This window comes from Simochromis diagramma, unplaced genomic scaffold (assembly GCF_900408965.1).
Source record: "Simochromis diagramma unplaced genomic scaffold, fSimDia1.1 OVJJ01000320.1, whole genome shotgun sequence".
In the NCBI taxonomy this organism is placed as follows: Eukaryota; Metazoa; Chordata; class Actinopteri; order Cichliformes; family Cichlidae; genus Simochromis; species Simochromis diagramma.
In genome coordinates, this window is record NW_024386773.1 from 7748538 (window position 1) to 7770469 (window position 21932).

Sequence of the window (21932 nt, forward strand, 5' to 3'; positions counted from 1 at the left end):
ACATCAGGGAGTTCATTACAATTAACTAAGAATCCCATTAGCCAAGCAACTTGTGCACAGCTCAATTATTATGCACGACTACAGACTTAAGGTAATTCACGAGGTCCTCACAGAACTATGGAAGCCACCTGGCCTGTGACAGGACACAGGAACTTATTTTCCCCTTTCCAAAGAAAAAAATAGGCTGGGCTTCAAACACAACTAAATGCAGTAAATCACATTCCTTGATCCGATTACTTCCACCTTTGAGTAAACTGTGCTGCATAGAGATCAACACTCCCTGCCACAGTAGCCGTGCATCGCTTGTGCTGACTGAGTTTAAGCAGACGTGCAGAGGAGGGGGCATCCACTATCAGAGTGTTCAGAGTGTTCCCTCTTAGGAGTAGTATACTGAAACCTTCCAACCTTTGAGAAGCTAATCCTCACATCTGCACATAGCCGAGGCTGTCCTGCTTCCTCGGCAAAGGGGGTTTCCACTGGGAGACGAGGAGCTCAGTATGCCTGTCAACTACATCTCTTTCTCTATTATATTATATTCCTCGATTTGCTCCCCATTTCTCTCTTTCTGCAAACAGTCAAACTCTTTATAAAAGGTATAAATCCCACTTGACTTCAGCTCATAGATGAAGGACAGGTTTTGGGCGCCTTGGTAGCCCTGGAAACCTGATCTTCAAATTCTTAGATGATCTATTCCGACAGAAGGAAGGACAGGATTTGTTCTGTGTTCAAGGATGTGGAATTGTGTGCTAACAATGTATGTGTGTCCATGTGTGTCTAATGCCATTGCTGCAGCCGTGCTATGGGGATGAAATCCTTTAGAAGGAATGACACCTTATCACAGGGCTCACAGACTGCTGCAAGAAGCTGCCTCAGCAGGTCCAGACAGACTATGCACCTCACCATCAATAAATGCACGCAGACAAAGTTGCACAATATGGTAAAAAACAGAAAAGCACCTGTGCACATCCAGAGGAAGCTGCTCTGAGCCTTACGGCTCTCTCCCTATGGATGAGGATTTTACTTTATCTTTTAATTCTACATCTCACAGGAAGCACAAGAAGCAGCTGAATGGGAATGAGAGCGGTGAAGGGATTGTCCATTTTATGCGACCAGAGGTTGCTCCTCAAACATTTAGAAAAATCCTCTCGCATTTCACAGCAGTCTGGATTTGCACTAAGAAAGAATGAGCTTAAAGAGAATGGGGAGATTATCATGTTATTGCCATAATCATTGTGATATGTGAGAGAAATCCTCCATTGCAATCCCTTCATGACACGCATAGGTTGCAACCGTCTGACTTTACGAGACCTCTGAATGCAGGGCAGCTGCTTATGTTTTATTGTTGCTAAGATGCTAAAAATCTTAAAAACCATTCAAATGTTCGCCAAGCTGAAATATCCGTTGTTGTGTAAACTCTGTACTGGAAAGAACATGAATGTCCTTGTCTACTAGCAGTAAAATATCATTTGGAACTGACATGTTTACTTCCTTAAGGCGCTGTCACATGAACATTCGGGAAAAAAAATCCCAGTTCTTTAGCTCTAAAAGTTACTTTTTAAATTTTGAATGTTTGTGACAAGCCAGACCTTCCTGGCTGTGTATGTGAGAGGAGAGAAAGAGGAAAGAAAGAGGCTGATTTATCCCATGAATAAAGCATGAGTTGTAAGTAAGGACACAAGTGGATCCTCCTTATTTGTGACTGCGAAGTCAGCAGGTGGGTTCAGAATGTTGACTGGTTTACAAAAAGTCACCAACAGGTGCCACAGCTGCTACTCGTTCACACACTATTGTGTGAATATGCACTGTACACTGAAAAAGTAAAATAGGTACTGGCACAGATACATAAACAGGGAACGCAAAAAGTGTCGGACATGAAGTACGGACTTGCAGGGCACAGATTAAAGTGCAAACTATGCTCATGAGCATGCATGCAAGTTATGGCTAATTCAAGTACGAGGAATAACTTTCCAGCTCTGCAAATCACAGACTGTCCATGCAAAATGCTAAATTTAGAAGAATTGTCTAATACAGAAGATGCAACAACAGAACTGTGATCAGTAGGTTGCCTCCCATATGTCTGATTATGACCTGCTCTGCTTCATAAAGAATTAAAGAATCTGACAAAGGAAAAGTGGATAAAGATAAAGCTAACCAGAGCTGAGCACCAGCCACAAGCTTCAGTACGAGCAGTGAAAAGATCAAAAGATTTAATTATGGAGACAAGCTGAAAAGAGAAAAGGATGAATGACCTGTTATCTGGCAAAACTCGGGCAACTCTTTTTATTTAAATATCTGTATCTTTTTCTAGTTGCAGAACACTTTATGTTTTAGTTGTTTAGGAGTAAGAACATCCAGTAACCTCCAGCAGTTTTGTTTAATAATTAATTTTGTAATGAAAATAAAAAGAAGACTGAATTTTTTTTTGTTTTTTTCCTCTACATGCTGTCAATTATAGTACTTAGAAAGGAAATTACAATCAGGAAAACTCAGTAATGTGTATTGAAAATGAAAATATAAGTTTTATTTTACTGACACATTTTATTTGTCTAACCAGAGTAAACTATCCTCTGATCACTGCAACATACATAACACAAGGCCTATAATTCACCCTTTAGCTCAAACACTTTGAATGCTTTGCTACAAAGAAGAAAAAACCCTTCCTGCCTATCACACCTGTCACTGACTGCTGACCATTTCAGGTCCTAAAGCGCCTGGAAAATGTAAAGTTTATTTAATCCTTGCTACAAAAAATTTGTTCTTATTTATACAATATTTCTATGTCTATTTAAATTTAAGGTCTGCAAACGTCATACCTCATCGCCCTTTCTACACATAGAGAGGAGAAGCTGAATAGTGCAGTTTATATCAAGAGCTGCAAATACTGCTGCTACTCTGACTGTCACTTCTAACAAGTCTTTAATCGTGTTTCACTGATCAATACATTTTGTCCCGCTCGTCACATTTCACTAAGGCAGGCTATAAGTCATAATGACTGTGAATAGCAAGCTTACACTCACTCTATTATAGAGAGCTGTCAGTGTGAATCATATTCTCTGACTAAATGCACACAGCCGAAGACATGCACACAGAAAGGTTTCTCATATTCTTAATGCCACCGTGATGCCTACCATCATAGGTTCCACTCTCTAGCAGAAGTCCACTCTCCTCCAGGATCCTAAAGTCTCCAACACTGATGAAATTGTAGTCCACGCCTGGCACCTCCCCCTCTCGAGGAAGCCGTGTTGTGCCTGCAAAGAAAAACACACAAGCATACAAGTCAACACAAGTATAGATAAAACAGTAATGTAGAATATGTTTCAGTTGAGACAGAAACTGAGATTAAGATATTTTCTCGGCTAACAGGTTCTGAACTGAATTGACCAGTCAAAATAAAAACAACTCTCTACTCTCTGTTCTTGATTTCAAAGATACAAAAGATGCAGTTTTTGTGCGTTTTTTTTCTTTTTATCTGTACAGGACTGCAGTACATATTTGATAAGAGCACATATCTCTTTTTGGAATGAAAATCCAAAGAGACCTTGGTACCATCTTGTGAAAGATGGATAATTGATGAAGGCCTGTAGAGCACTGAGGGCTTAATTCATTTAATCCTCCGTGAGTAACTGCAGCCTCTGCTAACAAGTTCTTATTGGAAGCTTCTTGGCACATATACTGGCTACAGCTGAAATGCAGAAATCAGTAGAGCAAATTAGAGATGTGAATTATGATGGAAGCAATGGGATTTGTAGCCCCCTGGTGTGGGTTAAGTTCACTCAGTGCCACAGAGGGCAACGCGAATGCAAATGACACAAGGCAATTCTGAGTGCATATTTTGCCCCTGTGGGGAAGCCACAGTCTACTTCAGTACTGATGGGAATTTTTTTCTTCGAGGATGATTATCTGCAAGACAAAAAAAATGGACACCAAATGATTACATTAGCATGGGGATTATGTAAACTGTATTCCATGAATAAGTAAGTGGGAATGTGCTACAATTGCACTCAAGGCTAATTAGGTGGTGTGTCACCAAACTTGTAAACTCCACTGAAATAACCACAAGAGTTGAAGGTAGGACAGCAGTAATTGGTAGCATGAGAGGCAAAACAAAGCAGACACACAGCCACCAGTCATCAATCCTGCGTTTCATGGACATTTCTCTCACCTAAATGAATGTCAGTCATGCTTCTGGAGCAGATACTTCCTAGTTAATCCTTTCTAGGGTCATGGGAAGGGCAGAGGGTTGAGGATAAGAGGGAGATGAAGAAACAACCCTGCAGATTACCAGTCTGTAGGGGGCTTGCATAAAACAGTCATTTATATTCAGAAAATCATTCAATCTGAAATTTTAAATAAGCCCGATTTCAGTGTAAGAGGAAACCAGAGCAAATCGAGTAGCCCTGCAGCAGAAAAGGGAGATGAGGGAAACACAGAAACGATACTACACAGAACTACAACACAGAAAAAAGTTTAGTAAGTGAATATGCTCTCACAATGCCAAGCAAGAGCACTTCTACCACTTCTGAATTCAGCAACAGCAACGCACAGTATCAGCAAGAAAGTAACATAAGCATTTTGAATTAAATACAAATATACCCTAAGTGTGCCGCTGATCTGTTCAGCAACAGTATACATGTGTTGCATTAAAATAAACTGCATTTAGGCATTACAACAACTATAGTGGAATGTTACTGAAATATACTGCAGCATCTCCAGAGTATTTTTTTGGCACTTGTAGAGTCTGTGCTAATTAGAAGTGAAAAGGGTCTGTAGATCGTGGTGGCCAAATAGCCTATTAAGTAACTTTATGTTGCCATTTCCTTTTGTTTTTCCACTCATATTTTCTCCCTAATTGGACTGTGACAGCTTCACTGCACAGTGCAGGAGCAAAATCACAGTTTGGGGAGAAAAAAAAACAAAACACAGACGCTTGCTTCTACAGTCTGCCGTGATACCACAGTTTGTGTTACCAAAAGCAGTTGACACTGCATTGTGTGTGTGAATGCCAACCTCTGCTGCTTCTCATTACCAACTTGTCTGCCTGCGGCGCTGGCTTTGGTCCCTCGAAAATGTCCCCTGTAGCCCAATTACTTGAGCCACAGTTGTACCTGCCAAGAATCTCCCTAAGCCATCATCCTGGATGCCACACCAATATATACCATAAACCTGCTATTGTGAATCAGTTGTGCCAATATAATAAGGGCTCGCTCATGTTTTGAGGGTGCAGATGAATGAAAGTGGCAAATCCAAACAGAACTTTGCAGCATCTTGCCATATTTTTTTTTTTGAACACAAGGGTTGGAGACTGCTAAACTAACGGCAGGAAGCCCCCCCCCTCCAAAAAAGATACTATAATGAAAAAGGTTAAGTGGATATACTGCCGTTAATTGCCCAGCAATACACAGCAGGAATGTATTTGGATCATGGCTTAAAGCAGAGGGGAGAGTCTCCTCTATTCAAATTCGGGCTGTGCAGAGTGACATTTTCTCAGGCTCTGGAGCTTCAGTGGGAATCAACAGCAAGTAATAAAAGATTCAGGACATGTGTCTCCTGGTTTAATTAAAGGCAACAATTGTACAACTGTAATCTGACAAAATCACTAGACACACAAGAAAAAGGCAACAGTAGTGCCGTGACTTCTAAAGTCAAAATGACACCAGTTTTTGGGGTTACATAAAGTTTAAAAAGTACAAAAAAAATGGCATCATGGTCTCTGAAGCACCCTTCAGTTTTTACTTGATTATTTTTTCCTTGTTGTCTTGTTTTTTGTTAGCTCCTGTTCTATTTTAGTTGTGGATCTCTGGTATTTCTTTTTTGTTTTTCCCTCATTTGCTGTAGCCTGCCCTGCCCTCATTAATTTCACTGTGATTGTTTTCACCTGCATCCAGTCAGCCCTGTGTGCGTATGCAGTTTAATCTGTTCCCCTGTAAATTTGTCTGTTTACCTTCAGTTTGACCTTCTTGTACGCACATATTTCAAAAGCTTTTCTGGGTTCTAGTTTTGTTTTTATCAGCCCTGTGGAGTCATTAAAGCTCACCTTTTGTTAGTTAGACCTATTTATTCATTTCAATTTTGTAACCTGAGGTCAAGAAAATGTTTCAACACCATCTGCTGCATGTGCTTTGGATGGTGCTGGAGGTATTGTAAACAATAGTAAGGGAGCTGCTTGTCTGGTCAAACTATATAAATAAAGCTTATAATTAGGGCTGAATCAGTCTGTTTGATTGTTGGGGTTTTCTCTGTATTATTGTAGGGTTTTTACCATACAATATGAAGTGCATTGAAGGGTTTTGTTGTGCATACAAATGGTGCAAAATGCAGCTGCTCACATTTGAACAAGTACTTGGAAATTTGAGCACATTACCCCTGTACTGAGATCTCTTCATTGACTACCTTGTCAGGTTTGAGCAGATTTTAAGGTCCTGCTGCTCACCTACAAGGCTTTAAATGGACTGGCACCTTCATACCTCTCCGACCTTTTACACCTTTATGTTCCATCTCGTGCTCTACGATCTCAGGACTCTGGCCTTCTAAAGGTTCCTAGAGCCAGAAAAAAAGACAATTGGAGAGCGTTCTTTTTCTTTTCGTGCCCCATTTTTGTGGAACCTCCTCCTTCAAGATATTAGGCAGGCATGCTCTGTGGAGGTTTTTAAAACTAAGTTGAAGACACATTTGTTTACCCTATCCTACATGTCTTAATTCTTTACCTTCTTTTTTAAAAAATTCTTACTGTTTTTAACTTGTATTGTGTTTTCTACTTGTATCGCTATGTATCGCTTTTATTTATTTATCTTTTTAGTTTCAAATAGCTGTACAGGACTTTGTTTAAAAGCGCTTTATAAATAAAGTTATTACTATTATCGAAGGGTTTTGTTGTGATTTAAATACATAAAATGAAAAAAAAATTAAAATCACACCAAGCATCTCTGAAATCTCTGAAAAAGTAAATTCAGAGATGTGCCCTTGGTAGGGAGATCTATGTCATGTGCTTTTGGCACAGCATTGCTTGTTCAAAAGGTTCCTAGATCTGCAGCTACATGTCTTTTTGAAAAAATAAAAAGCTACTTAGTATTGTGACAAAGTCACTGAGTAGGCAAAGATGAGGTGACCTGAAGAGTGATGATCCCTGCCTGGAGTAAGAGACAGATGAGACAGGTAAGTCCGGTGCCCAAGCTTAGATGGTTTACATTTACACTAAATTCTGACCCCCCAAAAATAAAAACCAAATATCTGAAGCTTTTATCTTTAAAACTGCTGGTTGATTACAAACCTGACAATGACAACAAGTCACATGCATACACTCCATTTATAATACAAACTAAACTTCACTTCATTGGCAATGTTAGGCAGATTTGTCCTTGGTACAAAGCCAGTTTCCTGTCACTATGACGGACAAGCTGCTGGCTTTAGCGTTGCATTTAACATTCAGGATGGTGTCAACGCTCTCATAAAACTCTTATTAGAAATTGAATGACCATTTCCTAAAATGTCAAACTATTCTTTTTATTTTATGGTTATGAGTAATGGTTCAGAGCTGTGCGCCTGTCTATCTTGGTTAGAAAAAAAAACTGTCACCTTAGTCTTCCAAGGTCTAACTGCTGAGACCTATTTTCTGTACCGTCTGGACTCGAGGTTGCCACAATGGGAACTTCAGAGGTAGTCAGTCAGAAGTGGCAGGCCATAAATTTAACATGTTGAGTTCGTGCACAGTTTTATGATGGTACTTCAAACAAGGGTGGCTTAGGGCTTTGATGTTGAAATTGAAAGAAAGAAAGAACAGGGAAAGCAAAAGGGATCATCACAAATCCAAACTCTTTTGGTATTTCTGCAGAATATTCCCTTTTGAGAAAATATACTGTGGCAAACTCTGTCACTTGGCTATCTGCTGATGTCTTGTTGTAAAACAGACTACCCTATATTGCCATATAAAAAGTAAATGCATAACAGCTCCTTTATCTACCTTCTACCAGTATTGATTTATTGGGAAATTGTGAAAAACAGTTGATGAGGAGAACAGGGAGGCAGAGCACAAGGAATGAGCTGTTGCCACATTTAGCATGCAGAGAGCGAGGTCAGAATGCTTTTCTCATTTCTCTAATTTGTGGCTCCGTGTCTTGTCTATCCTCCATCCTTCTGCCTGTGACCCGGAAATCAATCTCAGTATGCCACGTTGAAGGATGTCTCATTTCTTTAAATGCACTTGTAGAAGAGAGGAAAGAGGAGGTTTGTCAGAGGAGATGTAATTGACGATGGGCAGGTGTGTCCTCTGTCGAAGTGGTTTTTTACCTCCAGTGTATAAAAGAGATATGACTCACAGCTTGAATATATAAAAAAAAAAAAACATGAGAGATGGACTGTTTAAATAACTGTTTTGTCAGTTATTTAAGATCAAGCTTTCTACCCTTCACCGTTTGTGCGTGACTAAAAAAGGTACGTACGTTGCGTAAAACATAATATTTAACTGGTCGCGCTTTCAAATACAGGCAACGAAGCATTATTTTGTTAATTGTCTCAACTCCTCTCTCCTCATAACTTTTCCTTGCCTCCTCTACTCACATCTCTGGTGGGAGGACCTAAGACACAAGGAGAGGAAGCAAGGAAGATGAGCAATCTGGGAAATGAGAAAATGGGGGGGACAGTCCAGCAGCATTTGTACATGACACGTTGATCCATCCCTGCATTCCTGTCTGTGCATGTACCTGCACTAGTGCAGTGTGTGTGTGTGTGTGTGTGTGTGTGTGTGTGTGTGTGTGTGTGTGTGTGTGTGTGTGTGTGTGTGTGTGTGTGAGAGAGAGACGGAGAGTTTGTTTGGCATAAAGCTCTTTCTCCCCATCTCTGATCTTGGTGGGGAGTCAAGGGACCGCTTGTGACCCTGAGCATTCTGTCCTCTTAGAAAACCCTCCTCTTTTTGTTCTCTTCAGAGCACTTGAGAGCCTCCTCCAGCGTTTTTGTAACAGTCCAAATGAGATGGAGCCCGTCCCAAGACCCTGTCAAGGAGGCTCAGGGATTTACCACACACAAACAGCAGAGACTGTGCTCGCGTGTTGTCTCTGTTCCCCCCCCTTTTCCTCCATTACAGACCACTCTTCATCGCCTGTCCTCTTCTTTCTGTCTCTTAAAAATTTTGTTTTGTGTTTCATAACTGGCCTAAAAGTAATGCTTGCATTATGAACCTAAAATCTAAAGCTCAGTAGAATTGACCTTATGGTGTTAGTAGGCTGCACAAACAGAATGGCACAGATCATCTGTAGTTGTGTTAACGTAGTGCAGTGTGGTGGTAGTTAACTAAAGTGGACCACTGGCATGGTGACACAAACCAACCGCTAATCCGCCTGCTGTCAGCATGATTGTCACACATGGCTCTCAAATGTGCTTGTTTATCATCAGCTCGTCATGTTCAACACATTCAGCGAATTGTTATGTGTCCTCATTTGTAATGCCATAGTGTTCCTTATAGGGTAGGAGTATTCACTGCACAACTTTTCACTTTTCTGTGCCAAATATATGACCAGCTGAATCCATGCTGAAGAGTTGCAGGGTGAAATTGCAAGAGCAAAATAACTGCAAAACACAGCAGGGGAGCAGAAGATAGACTATTGTGGGCTAAAAAAAAAAAAGCCATTCACACTACTCAACAAAGCAGCTTGTGTTGCTGTTGCACTGCACTATTGTCTGGTATGGTTGATACCAGTGTGGTCACTCTGTATACAGTGAGTAAATACTGAATTGGTGCTGTAAAACCAACCAATTATTCAATATAGTAATGCTATTCTGGATACATGGAGGATAATATGTGCTACAGTATGCTACTGTAACTGATTCTGGAACAGGTAAAATGTTTTTATGCACCTGACATTGGAATGCCAACACTAGGTTATATACACTGGAGCATTTCAAGGTTATAAACTGCAAAAACTGATCTTTTTTTGTTTGTTTTAAATTATTAGTTGTGGTTCAAATGTTTTTGCTTTTATAAATTCAAACCACAATCTAAATAAAGCTGAAAGGAGAGCCAAGGGTAATTGAAACAGAAAAAGAGTAAAAGTGAAACAGAGAGGGTGAAGGATGGGAGACCGAGAGCGAGGGAGTGAATGATGGAGGTGCCGTCACTGTGCAAGTCCCGGACTCTTGCTCATTAAGACAGTAATTCAAGCAGGGGATTAGAGAGTCAGACTCATGCACCGAACCCACTGGCTGCGGATGATGAATGGTGGTCAAAGCCTGTAATATCTCACTGACCGCCGCCGCGGTACATGAAAATATACAACGTCGTGTTTGAACAGGTAGTTAATACTGGGGGTGTGTGGATGGGTGACAGAAAAGAGTCCAAGCATGTTATGTTGTGTGTGTGTGTGTGTGCAGAGAAGAGCAGGTGAGAGTGACAGGTAGCAGTGCTGGGGGGGAAATTACTGGAATGAGTTTTGTAAAGCTTTTTAATAAACTTCTGTCCATCGAGTGTAACTGACCCAAGATTCTACCAGTGCAGCCAGGTTTTGAGAAGAAAAATTCACAAAGTTCACAAAATGACTGACAGGTATATGAGAGGAATAAACACAAAGAAAAACAAAGAAAGAGTCAGAAACTGAGTGAGGCGAGGGATGGAAGAAGGATCGTCCTTAAGTAAAATAATTATTAAAGGTAAGCAGCTTACTCGCTGAAAATTTTCACACTTGCGCTGCATGACCCCTCTGAACAAAGCAGAGCAACTTCCAGCCCTGAGGGGCGCGAGTGCTGAGATGCTGCGTGTTTGTGACAGGGCTGTGCCTAAGAGTCTGTCATCGCCTCAGGAGAAGTCCCTCTGCACGTGACTTAAACCTTGACTACACCCAATTACGGCATTTCTCTGAGCAGAGTCAGTGTTCAGCATGACGTGGTAAATATTTAGGCCAATATATCTGTGCAAACATTATGTCAGACTTACAGGCACCGTGTCAGAGTCACGTCTCCCGTCGATGCAGTTTCACTTCAGCACATCATCTGGTGCCTTAAAATTCTGTGCAGTTTCTCCTTGTGCGTCATTCAACATCAGTGTTTCACCGTTTTACAATAAATTTAATACAAATTTAATACAAATTTTCTAAATGGAAATCTGTTTTTAAATTACAGTAGCAATGCAGACAGATACAGTACAAAAAAAATCCTTTTAAGAAAAGAAATAAAATTGCATTTCTAATTTTAGAGGCGTTCCCATCATTGTGGCAAACAGCCTGCATTTATGCAACCCACACAACCCTTAATCGGGATATTAATTTGCACCTTTGCTGCGCTAACAGCCTCATCTCTAATTTTGGTAATTTCCATGCTTTCATTTAACAAAAACGGCGAACATTCAAGCTTATAAAACCTTTTGAATTATCTAAAAAAAGGTTAGAAAATGCAGAGGCGTCAGGCTGCAAATGTGTTCTTCTTTTTCTTAGCTCCTGGAAAGTGACATTTTACCAATGAAAGGTTTCTGTCTGCACGGTAAAAGTGAATTTTACTCGACTAACCCAGTCCAAATCCTGAAGACATTATGAAACATTTCCACTGTTTGGAATTACAGGGATTGTATGTTTTTGTAATATATTAATTTGTAATGAAATGACTAATATTGCTTATAAATATTTTTCAGTTTTTCACTCAAAATTACTATTACCCAAAAACCCATTCACTGTCCACAGTACCAACCTTTTTATTTACCACTCCATTACTGATTACAGCAAAGAATAATAGCTGGTGACGGCCCCGCTGAGTAGAATGTCAGCAAGGAAAAGCAGAGAAGGGGAGGGAAAAAGCAGGGATATTTATGGAAAGAATACGACTTTGATCATTGTGATGATACGGCACAGAAGTAAATAAGTTACACGGGGGTTACAGAGATGTCCTTGGCCGGGTTGCTATGGTGACACTGAAATGTGTGTTTTGTAGTGTGTGTGTGACAGAGAGCTGTGAGTGACTGACAGTGCAGGAGCAGACAGGGTACATATGTGTTTGAGTGCGGTGTGCGTATTCAGGCTTGCGTAATAAAATCAGAACAGGCCTGCTGCTTTTCAGTGCAATATGTTTCCAGCTGTCAGAGGCATACAGAACGGCCTCATTGTTCCCATAGGGTGCTTCAGACAAAAGTGCACATGCGCTGAAAATAGGGTAGACTGTACATTCAAACCATGTATAATGAATGCCATCAATGGTGTACTTACAGGGGATGGTGCGTAGGTAGAGGTTGTCCCGTATGATCTGTTGGAGCTTGTGGTCCAGTGAGCCCTTCTGAAACTGCAGACTGAGGTAGTGGCGCAGCTCCGTGTTCAATACTTTTCCTGCATCAACAGAAGCAGAGGCAAGGAAGGTCAATAAAAACATGTTGGTAGTCTCTCAGAAGAGTTTATGCCTAAAAGGAAATCCATCCAAGTGGCATGTACCCTCACAAAGTAATCAATACAACAAAATGAGATTAAACTGTTTTTCTTGACAAAACTGTAACCCTTTCATGCCTCAACGTAATATTTACGTTTCTTTCTCAGGGAATAAACTGTGTTCTGTGTAATTATTTGATGCAAACTGTGCTAACAAAGAGAAACATGAAATGGAGACGACTTAATAAAGACATGGGTTTTATTTTTAGAACATCATACAAGGTATAAGAAAAACACTGTCATGAAAGCATGAAGAGCTTAACAGACAACATGGTTTGACCAATTTACCCAAGAGATGTCTTTTCAGGTGTCGATAATTAAGCAATTAAGCCCATGCAACTCCCTGAACACTCCTGCAGTGATATTGCAAGGCACGGAAAATGGCCAGCTGCAGTCTGCCAGTAGTACTTTAAGTGTAATCATTTGAATTCAGTTAGGTGTATTTTGATTCATTCTATATAGACAGTATACAGACAGTATAAAGGGACACGCTAACGAATGAATGGTAGCTCACATTAATCAATGAAAGGGCAGTACAGAGGTTAGCAAGCAGTTTCCTACTTAAGAGTTTTTTAAATTTTGATACTCTGGGTTAATTGTAAGACCCTCCCTGAATGAATGAGGATAAATTAATGAAACAAAATGTAAAGATCATTGGGTAAACTCAAAATTCACAGGGGGCAAGGGAAAACAAAGTCAGAAACTGACAGAATATATTCTTATGTGGAGAGTATGTGAGACCACCTCTCCTTTCAAGCTGAGAGCTTAAATCCTTGTTGATTTGCCTTCTAAGTCCAGGTCGATTACAGAATTGAAAATGTAACTGAGGGGGAGAACAAAGGTTAAACTGATTATTAAACTTTGATCTCTTCTGTGAAATTCACTGTAATCATTTAGGATGATTGGGGATTTGGAGTACAAAAGAGACTATAGAGGGATTTCTGGCCTAGAAACACTTAAAAAATTGATTGCAAAGCTGCAGTAGATTACATTTCTGACTGTTTGTTGCATTCTGAGTAATCGGAACAAACTGGACCGAGCTGAATCCATTCATCCGAGGCAACAAATCGGAAATCCAAACCGCTAAGAGACAGATGATAACAACTGTGCTCGTTGCTCGATGGTCTTTACAGTTTCAATAACCTCGCACAAGACTCATAAACTTTTTTACCAAAGACACGCAATGCCACAACCTCAAAAAAGCAAGACGCCAGAGATTTTCATAAGAAAATCTGAAAAGATTTCGCCTTTGCTCTCAACTCCCAGAAGCCTTTGAAAAAACAAAGAAAGTTCATGCAAAGTTTGAGGCAGAGGAAGACTTCTGAGTTGTCATACACAAGCAGGGAAAAAAAACTTTTTCTTTGAAAGAACATGATGAGGAGTTTGGAAAACAGGAAGAGATCGTCGTTGCCTGCAAGCCCTCATCCTCCTCATCTCTTGACAGAGAGAGTAGGCTTTGAAACAGCGTGACTACGGAGAAGTAATCATTTTCCCCCCATTTCACTTCTATTCTCTCTTCGTGTCTTTCCCCTCTTTGTGGTGCACACAGCCCAAACTCTGCTCAGCATGACACTGTTCTGCATTGCTATGAATACCAATCATAAGGACTAAAGATGAGATCTCGCTACTGTAGATGCAGTATATGTACTAATAGAGGGGGGAGATGCACTAGACTAAGGAGGGGTGATAGAATAATGATGAGCTTTGGGTATATTTCCATAAGCTTACTCAACCCTCAAATCCTCTTTTCCTCATCAGCTCGTGACAGAAGCCAACACAGGCCATTATTGTGACAGCGCAGCTTTCCGATTATTTTGTGTTCTAAACTTACTCTCATTCCAGGTTTTGGAGGCCACTGACTCAAATCAAAATGCCCCTCATGTCCAGAGGCCTTGCTGCCATCTGACAGAGTTTTAGGAGCTGTCATCCCGCTGGGCTTGGCTTTTCAGAATAAAGGTTGCATGTTCTCCGTCTGCCTCTCCAAAGAGGGCTGCATTACAGCTGGTCTAGCAGACAGGCAGATTGAAACTGGTGAACCAAGGCCCAATCTGGAAACTTCATCTCAAAACTGTCCCAGAATATCCTTTTCAGCTTGCACACAGGGGAATTAATAGGGAAGTGAGGCTTTTTCAGCAAACTACATGTGCTCCATATGCTCACTGACAGCTCATAACTTAGTATACAGATAAAGAAATTCAGCAAATTTAAATTCAAATCACTAAAACTGCCTCTTCTTAAAACTGGAGCATTGCCACTTTTTGGCAGTTAAACCTGCAACAGCTAGACTATTACTGAAATGTCAGTTTGGTTTTCAGAGAAGGGAACTTACAGGAGTATCAGATTAACTCAAATTATTCACAGCTAAGATAAGCCTAAAGTGATAAAAGCAGTTAAATGTATGGCTGAAAGATGCTTTCTGCTTTCTTTGATGACTGGGTGGCTTGCATAGCAAAAAAGTGCAGATTTCAGACAATTCATAACCATCAGAAATGTTCAAGAATCTACAACCTTTAATATTTGATTATGATTTTTAACTAAATCATGCAAATGCCTTGGTTAGGATGCTATAATTCATATTTTTTCCTATGACTGGGTTTTTCCCTTTCATTTCCTCCCTGATGTAGCGTCCTTTTAAATTTTCTTCCAGGAGTATGAGGACTGTTTTCATTGTCTTCAAGATTCATTGTTCAAGTTGTGGGAATGTCTGAGGGTCCATTCAGACTTTGCATGTAACACTGGACTTCACAGATCAGCTCCACTAGACTAATTGTGTCATCATTCCTTATTCTCAAAACCTCCCCGCGCTCAAGACTTTCACATCAAATATTAGTCTGCATATTGAACCCTTAATTGTAGGTTAACTGTGCATTTGGGATGATGAAACTCAGTCTTTGATGATGAAGAAAGTCTTCTCACAACTGTCAACTTCTCACTGTAATGCTTCATCATGCCTCAACAATCAAAGGAGAACAATCCTCAACAAACACATATACAGATGCAGTGAAGGTACTAGGTGTGAACGTGCCGTAATGTAAGACAGTTGAGTAGCCACTGGATAAATAAAAGGGCAAAAATGCATGCACTCCCAGGCACACATACCCGCTGCTCTGATCTGTTTACTTCAGTACGAGTACAGTGCTACAGTGCGGCCTTTGTGGTTTCCTGGGTCCTGTCAGACACTGTTAGCGAGTCTGTCACATCAGAGAAGTTCCTCATTGCACCTCCCCATAGATAACATTGCTATTGTAGCAGGCCTCATTTTTCTGTGACAGGGCTTCAATGGGCTTTATTGTACCCCATCAGCCATCCACTCAGTTGGAGGTTATTTCTCTACAGTGAGCCAAAAAGATGAGCAAACTGTACAGTAGCTGTCTACAAAAGAAAATAATAAGGGGAAAAAAATTGATCTAATTTCTGTCGAATTTCTTTTATTTAAAATGATTGTTTCCTCAATTTTGACAGCCCCCCCCCTCCATTGCATTGTTCACTGTGCTGCAGTCAAACTGATGGTAGGAAATCGGACCTAATTTATTTCTTGTCAGTTATATTGTGACATGTGTTCGCAGGCTTCCGCCCATTTTGGATGAGAGTAGTCTAATCAAATGGACATATCCCTTAAATATTAAGCTGTTGCTTCACACCCCACTCTTCTCACGAATCCTTTCATCTGCTACCTTGTCATTTTTTCATGAAGTAATGGCAGGGGATGTGTCAGAAAAGAGCAAGGTCACCCACGGGAATCCTTCAGCTGCGTGTTGCATCAGCAGTACTGTTTTCTCTCCGAAACTCAAAGAAAATATCTGCACTCGCTCTGCAGAAACAGAAGCGGTGCCTGGCACCCCTAGTGAAGCGACAGACTGTTAACATCCTCACATAGACCAACACCTCACTCAGAAGCCACAGAATTAGATTAACACTCGAAGCTCAAGACATAACTCTCTCTCACACACACGTCATGCATCTGTTTGAGGAGATTTGCTCAGCGAATTGCAAATTCCAGTCCGCATATTATACAAAAATGCAGACTGTGAAAATGATTATGTAAGCCTGACAAAACGTCATGTCACTTTTAAACTGAAGTACTGAGACAAGCAATTAAGAAAGAGAAAAAACCATTAGTTACATTAGTGATATTCATTTCATTCCAGTGTGATGTAATCTGATGGTGTTCCAACTCTCTAAGTATGCCTCATGTACTTCTAAAGCAGCTAACCATTTGTTATTAAAAACTGTACTCTATATTACATATTATCTGTAGGTTACTGTAAGTTCAAATCACTTTTTAAATGTATTAATAAGATATGCGCATTTTGACCAATGATTTGATTATGATGTAATCACTGAATTGCAAGCTTTAGATTTTCTGATGAAACAAGACAGAATAACCACAGCCTGCATCCAAGTTTGCCTTCCACAGAAGTCTCAAAGGAATAGTGTTGGAAAAATACACTTTTTTCCTTCCTGGGGGAATAAATGAGAAGATGTCTCTATCTTTAAGATTAAGATGAAGCTTCTACCAGCAGATAGTTAGCTAGTGCAATGGTTAAATGGTCACCTCAAACCTTATTAAAACATAATATATTTTTCATTTAATCCATACAAATAACAACTTGTACAAGTTTTTTAAGGATACAAGTGGCCCCTGCAGCAGTTATTACCTCCCCTTTACCATAGAGACGTGACAGGCTATCAATCATCTCATTAAAATATTGAAAAATACATAAATAAATCCCTGGCATGTTTTAAAATGCATGATATTGTGTTTCTCTTTAAGCACAGTGAAAGTTGAGCAAATGCCTGGAGTCAGTTGTGACATTTCATTCTGAGGCCGTCTCCCTTAGGGAGAAGTCCATTGGGAGGTCATTATCTCTGTTGTCTGTCACTTAATTAACTGACATCTGAATAAGGAATATGTCGTCAGGTCTTGAGCTGTTCTTTGACACCTCTCTCTATACACTGATGGAAACATAAGGCATGAATTCCCCCGAGACATATATGTGCTATGCGAATGCAAAAAAATACCTCAACCCATGAATTGGATAACTGAAGATGACCACCAGAAAAAAGGAGCAAACAGTCCACGTAAAATGGTTAAAATAGATGAGAAAGCAGCAAAAAGTGAATAAACTGTTAAACCACCTAAAAAATTTAGGTATCAATTAAAATTATTGGCTGAAAGCATTATAGACTAATATTAGAAATACTGTAGTAGTACAGGAAAAGAAAGTACAGTAAATCTATCAGCAACCTTAGCAAACAGCATACACACTAAACATAACATATGGGTTAATTGGTCATTAAGAATACTAAAACAGAAAGTAATGGAAATTGTACTGCACATGAAAAACTAAAAGTAGTCAAGAATACATTTTAACAAAATTGTTTTCAGTAAACATGCTTTTGGTACTTCAAATGAAACAGGTTGGGAACATCTCCTATAGTGTAGATTTATTCACTGGTTAGTTTAGCAATACACCTGGAGACAGGGAAAAAAATAGCTTGACTCTGTTAACAGATTTGATCATAACAGTGACCAGTTACTATGTCAGGCAACCAGAAGAGGCTCCAGGTATCGCTCATCGCAGCTGAGAAGTAGTTTAGCAGGTAAAACCTAGTATGAAGGGGTTTACAGGGTTAATCAACATCTAAAACATTAATTAGTCGCATGCCCTGACCCAACAGTGAATAGTGTCAGCTGCCACTCCATCCCACCCACCCGCTTCCACATCACCTGCTGGTTTTTACCAGTGTCTGCTTAAAACACAAAATGCTTATAATCCAACCACTGGTTTGTTATTGAAGTACAAATTTTTACGTTATAATGAAGAGAAAGCCAGAACTACAAAGACACAGCTCAGTGTTTCACTTCTCCCACTATAATAATTGTACATATTGTATGTAATAGAAAGGTGACAGATAAAAATGAAATAATACTGAGTTGTGTGGATCTATTACTGTGTAGGGGGCATTTTACTGACATGGTTCGAATCCCCTACAGTCTGAGAAGAAAAGGTTACTGATAAAGCAATCAAGTTTTTTTCAGAGTGATCTCCTTTATCCTTTGATGAAACATTCCCATCCTGATGATAATGATCTCTTACAGGAAAACAACACTCCCATGATGTGTATGACAATTATGTGAATGAAATGCTATGGCATTGCAGTTACCACATCTGATACCAACTGAAAAACTCGGAGATTCGGACTAAACATGTTTGTATACAGTGTTCTCCACCACTATCATCAAAGCACCAAAGAGAGAAGATCTTTGGATAGCATGGTGTTTGATCCCTCCAGTCTCCAAACTCAATTAAACAAACACCCCTGCATGGGTTCTTCCAATATTGAAACCTGTTTCATGTTGTGTATTTGTCTTGCTCCAGTTAAAAGGAAATAAATAATGGGGAAAATTTATATGCAGGTTTAAAGACAGTAAATATATGCACTTTACTAAGTGCACATAGAAAATTCAGTATTAAAATGTATGCATAAAGAGCCCGAAAATCCATGCAATATGTAAATGCACCACATATAAAATATGATAAAGACATACTTTGTGCTATTTGGACTCTTCCCTACATTCTGAGATTTAATCTTAGGTGTTTCTTACACTCTTCACTTTTAATTCACTCCCTCTAATGCTCTCCTGCACCCATAGTTCAGGGAAGCTTGATCTTTCTAGTCCCTTTAGCCTTCCCTACCCATTCATCATGTGATGTATGACAAGTCACCAACATCCTCTGACATCAAGCTTGCCTCTGTCTCCTGTGGCACTTGGTCAAAGAGAGTTTGCTACAGCATCAACACCTGCAAGACCTCTGGTTTGGCTCCCCTCATAGTTCTCATAAATTTCCTGGACTGACAGAGCCCCACCCCCTTCCACTAACCTTGCAGCTTCTTGTGGCCATTTTAGGGGACAAAACTGCCTGAGGGAACTTCTGAGGGGCAAGTTTAGCAAAGAGCCTCGCCTCAATTTTTCAGACAGTTGTCCGTGGGACTAGGATCTCGCTGACTCCGTCGAGAGAAGCGGTGTGCCATAAACCCGGCTTATGATCTCACACCTCACAGAGAACCGTCAGATGAATTATCTTCACTTATATAACTGGCATGTGGAGTGTTACTACGGCTGGAGGATTCTGTAATAGAGGGACATGATGGGCCACTCTGTAGCCATGTTTTTCAGTCTGTCTGCTTGGCTGGCTGGCTACAGAGCTATGCAAAGTTAAACAGGCAGTGGTCTCACATGCCCAAACCACTCTCCGCACACTTCATTTCACCTCATTTTCACAGTGTGCCCACACCGGGACAGAAGTCTGACATAAGCAGCTTAAAGGGATGAACTAAAAGAGGAGTGGAGAGAGGGCATGGGGAGGCAACAAGAAAAAAATGGAAAAACACAAAAATTTAGCAGGTGATTAGATTTGAATATTTGACGATGTCAGGACTTCATCAAAATAAACTATTTAAAGGCAGTGCTTAATTTTTTCAGACTTTATTTTTGTGACAGAGACAAGCACATACTCATATGGAGGCAGTGTGTAGACGGTGTGTGCACTTTTAAGTAGACTGCAAATAAAATCAACAAAGCTGATATATTAGCTGATATATTATGAATATTTTGAAATCCAAATACATGATTTATTATATGAGGTAATGAGAAGTTAAGCACCCTCAATATCAAAAAGGCAAAAGTTAAAAGTGAAGCTCACATCCCATATGTAACATAAACCTGGGCTGCGGCCCCTCGACAATAAAGACTACAAATATTCCCTTGTATGATCATAGCATGACACATTTCCAACCCACTAATCTTCCAACTACACAGAGAGACATCTGCCTCTGCATTAAAGTTAACTAACCATATGCTTTTGCTCTCCTCTGCCCTCCAGCCCCTCCCCTCTCTTGTCCATCACCACACAGGAGATGGAGGAATGACCTTCCTCCTGTAAAGTAAAGGCAAGATCAGACCAACTCAGCAGAAGTGCAGTGGTGGGAGTGAGCTGGGGTGTGCGAATTAACAACAGCATCAACAGCAGCAGTGCTGTGATAATGTGAGGCGGGAGATGTCCTGGTCCCAGAGAGACGGGGGGGCAGGGCGGGGTGGGAAGTGAAGATAATGAAAAGTGGAAGAAAGAGCATGAAGAAGTGTTGAGAGGAAAGAAGACTTTTAGCCTGCAGGTGCTGAGAGACACATTGTTGCTCTAGTTTACCTATTTTGTTTCCAAAAGCTTCCACCTTTAATTGTAGTTCTCTCTTTTTGCTGTCTCACAGTCCCCCACAGTCTTACTTCTCTTCATCTCATGTCTGTACTTTTACTCTGTCTTTAATGAGAAGTCTGTGGACCAAGCCTCTGTTCTATCATTAATGTGGTCTGTGCAGAATGAAGCAGCTGAAGATATAGACACAGAAATACACAAAAAAACACATCCCCTGTAGATCCTCGCTTGGCATCAGAGTCTAGCATCATGCTCAAGCAACATGTCTTCAATAACAGCGTATTTATTCATTCAACTAAAATCTGCACCACACTGAAAGCAGAACGTCAGTGACATTGTTCATCCAGCTAATGATCATCATAATTCATATGCAACCTTGAACTTTAGCATAATTTGGATGAAGGGCTATTTGGTGATCATAACTGGAAGTTTTATAAACATCTGACTAATAATCTCAAAGGAGTAGCAATTCTTGTGAAATGCAGATAACAGATATTCGGATCTTTGGCGATCAATCCAGCGGTGTAGACAGTTCACTTAAAACCACAGATGTTAACCTCATGGAGGGAAATTAGTGACATCACTAATGCCATGAAGATTTAACCTTGCGGCATCGTGGATCTCTGCACATCATTTCACAAAACTCTACCAGCTGTTGAGATATTTATGTTACTGTTATTGCTATAAATGCAAGCAGCACTGCCAGTATTTTCTTTATAAACTGAATCATCTCTTTTTTAATTAATAGCAGCCTTGAGAGCAAGAAAATATTTGTTATATTTTGGATTTGACTGATAAATTTGGATCTATAAGCCTCACCAGCTTTATTTTCTCCTGGCAAAAATCTGCCCATGTTGTATTTAATATGGTGTTTTGATTTCTGAATAAACCTTGCCAGACTCAGTCTTGACAGCCTTGTTAGCATACCAGCACGGTCAATTTTTTATTGTTCCCAGTGGATCCGATTCTTTCAGCGATCTCTTTTTCTCCCTGCGGTAATGTACATCCTCTGAGCCGCTCAGTTTGAAAAGCCAATGGTGTGGCTGATGTGCATTTCTTATTCACTGCCTCTCTTCACTTTACCTGTTTCACATGCAAAACTACATCTGGCATAAATGGATGCAAACACTGTTTCTGCAAGAGAGAAACGAGTTTTCAAGTTATATCTAAAAAAAACAAAAAAAACAAGTGTGACTCAAGTGGGCTGTGTTGTTCTCTGCTTGTGGGACGGTCTGTCTAATCCCAAGCTTGTTGTCAAATCATGTCTCCATAAAAGTGAAGTCATGTTTTTTTTTTCTTTTTTTGTGGTGCAAGAGCCAAGCCAGGC

At 40.1% G+C, this 21932-nt stretch overlaps 1 protein-coding gene across 2 annotated transcripts in view; it reads right to left on the reverse strand.

Annotated features, from left to right (window-relative positions):
- LOC120717814 (membrane-associated guanylate kinase, WW and PDZ domain-containing protein 3) overlaps positions 1 to 21932 on the reverse strand; it is a 122246-nt gene that overhangs the window by 27578 nt on the left and 72736 nt on the right. For both annotated transcript variants that reach the window (XM_040006070.1, XM_040006080.1), the window contains exons 2-3: positions 12177 to 12293; positions 3129 to 3248 (exon numbers count right to left, since the gene is read on the reverse strand). In XM_040006070.1, coding sequence (XP_039862004.1) covers positions 3129 to 3248; positions 12177 to 12293 — 237 coding nt within the window. The remainder of the gene's footprint in view (positions 1 to 3128; positions 3249 to 12176; positions 12294 to 21932) is intronic.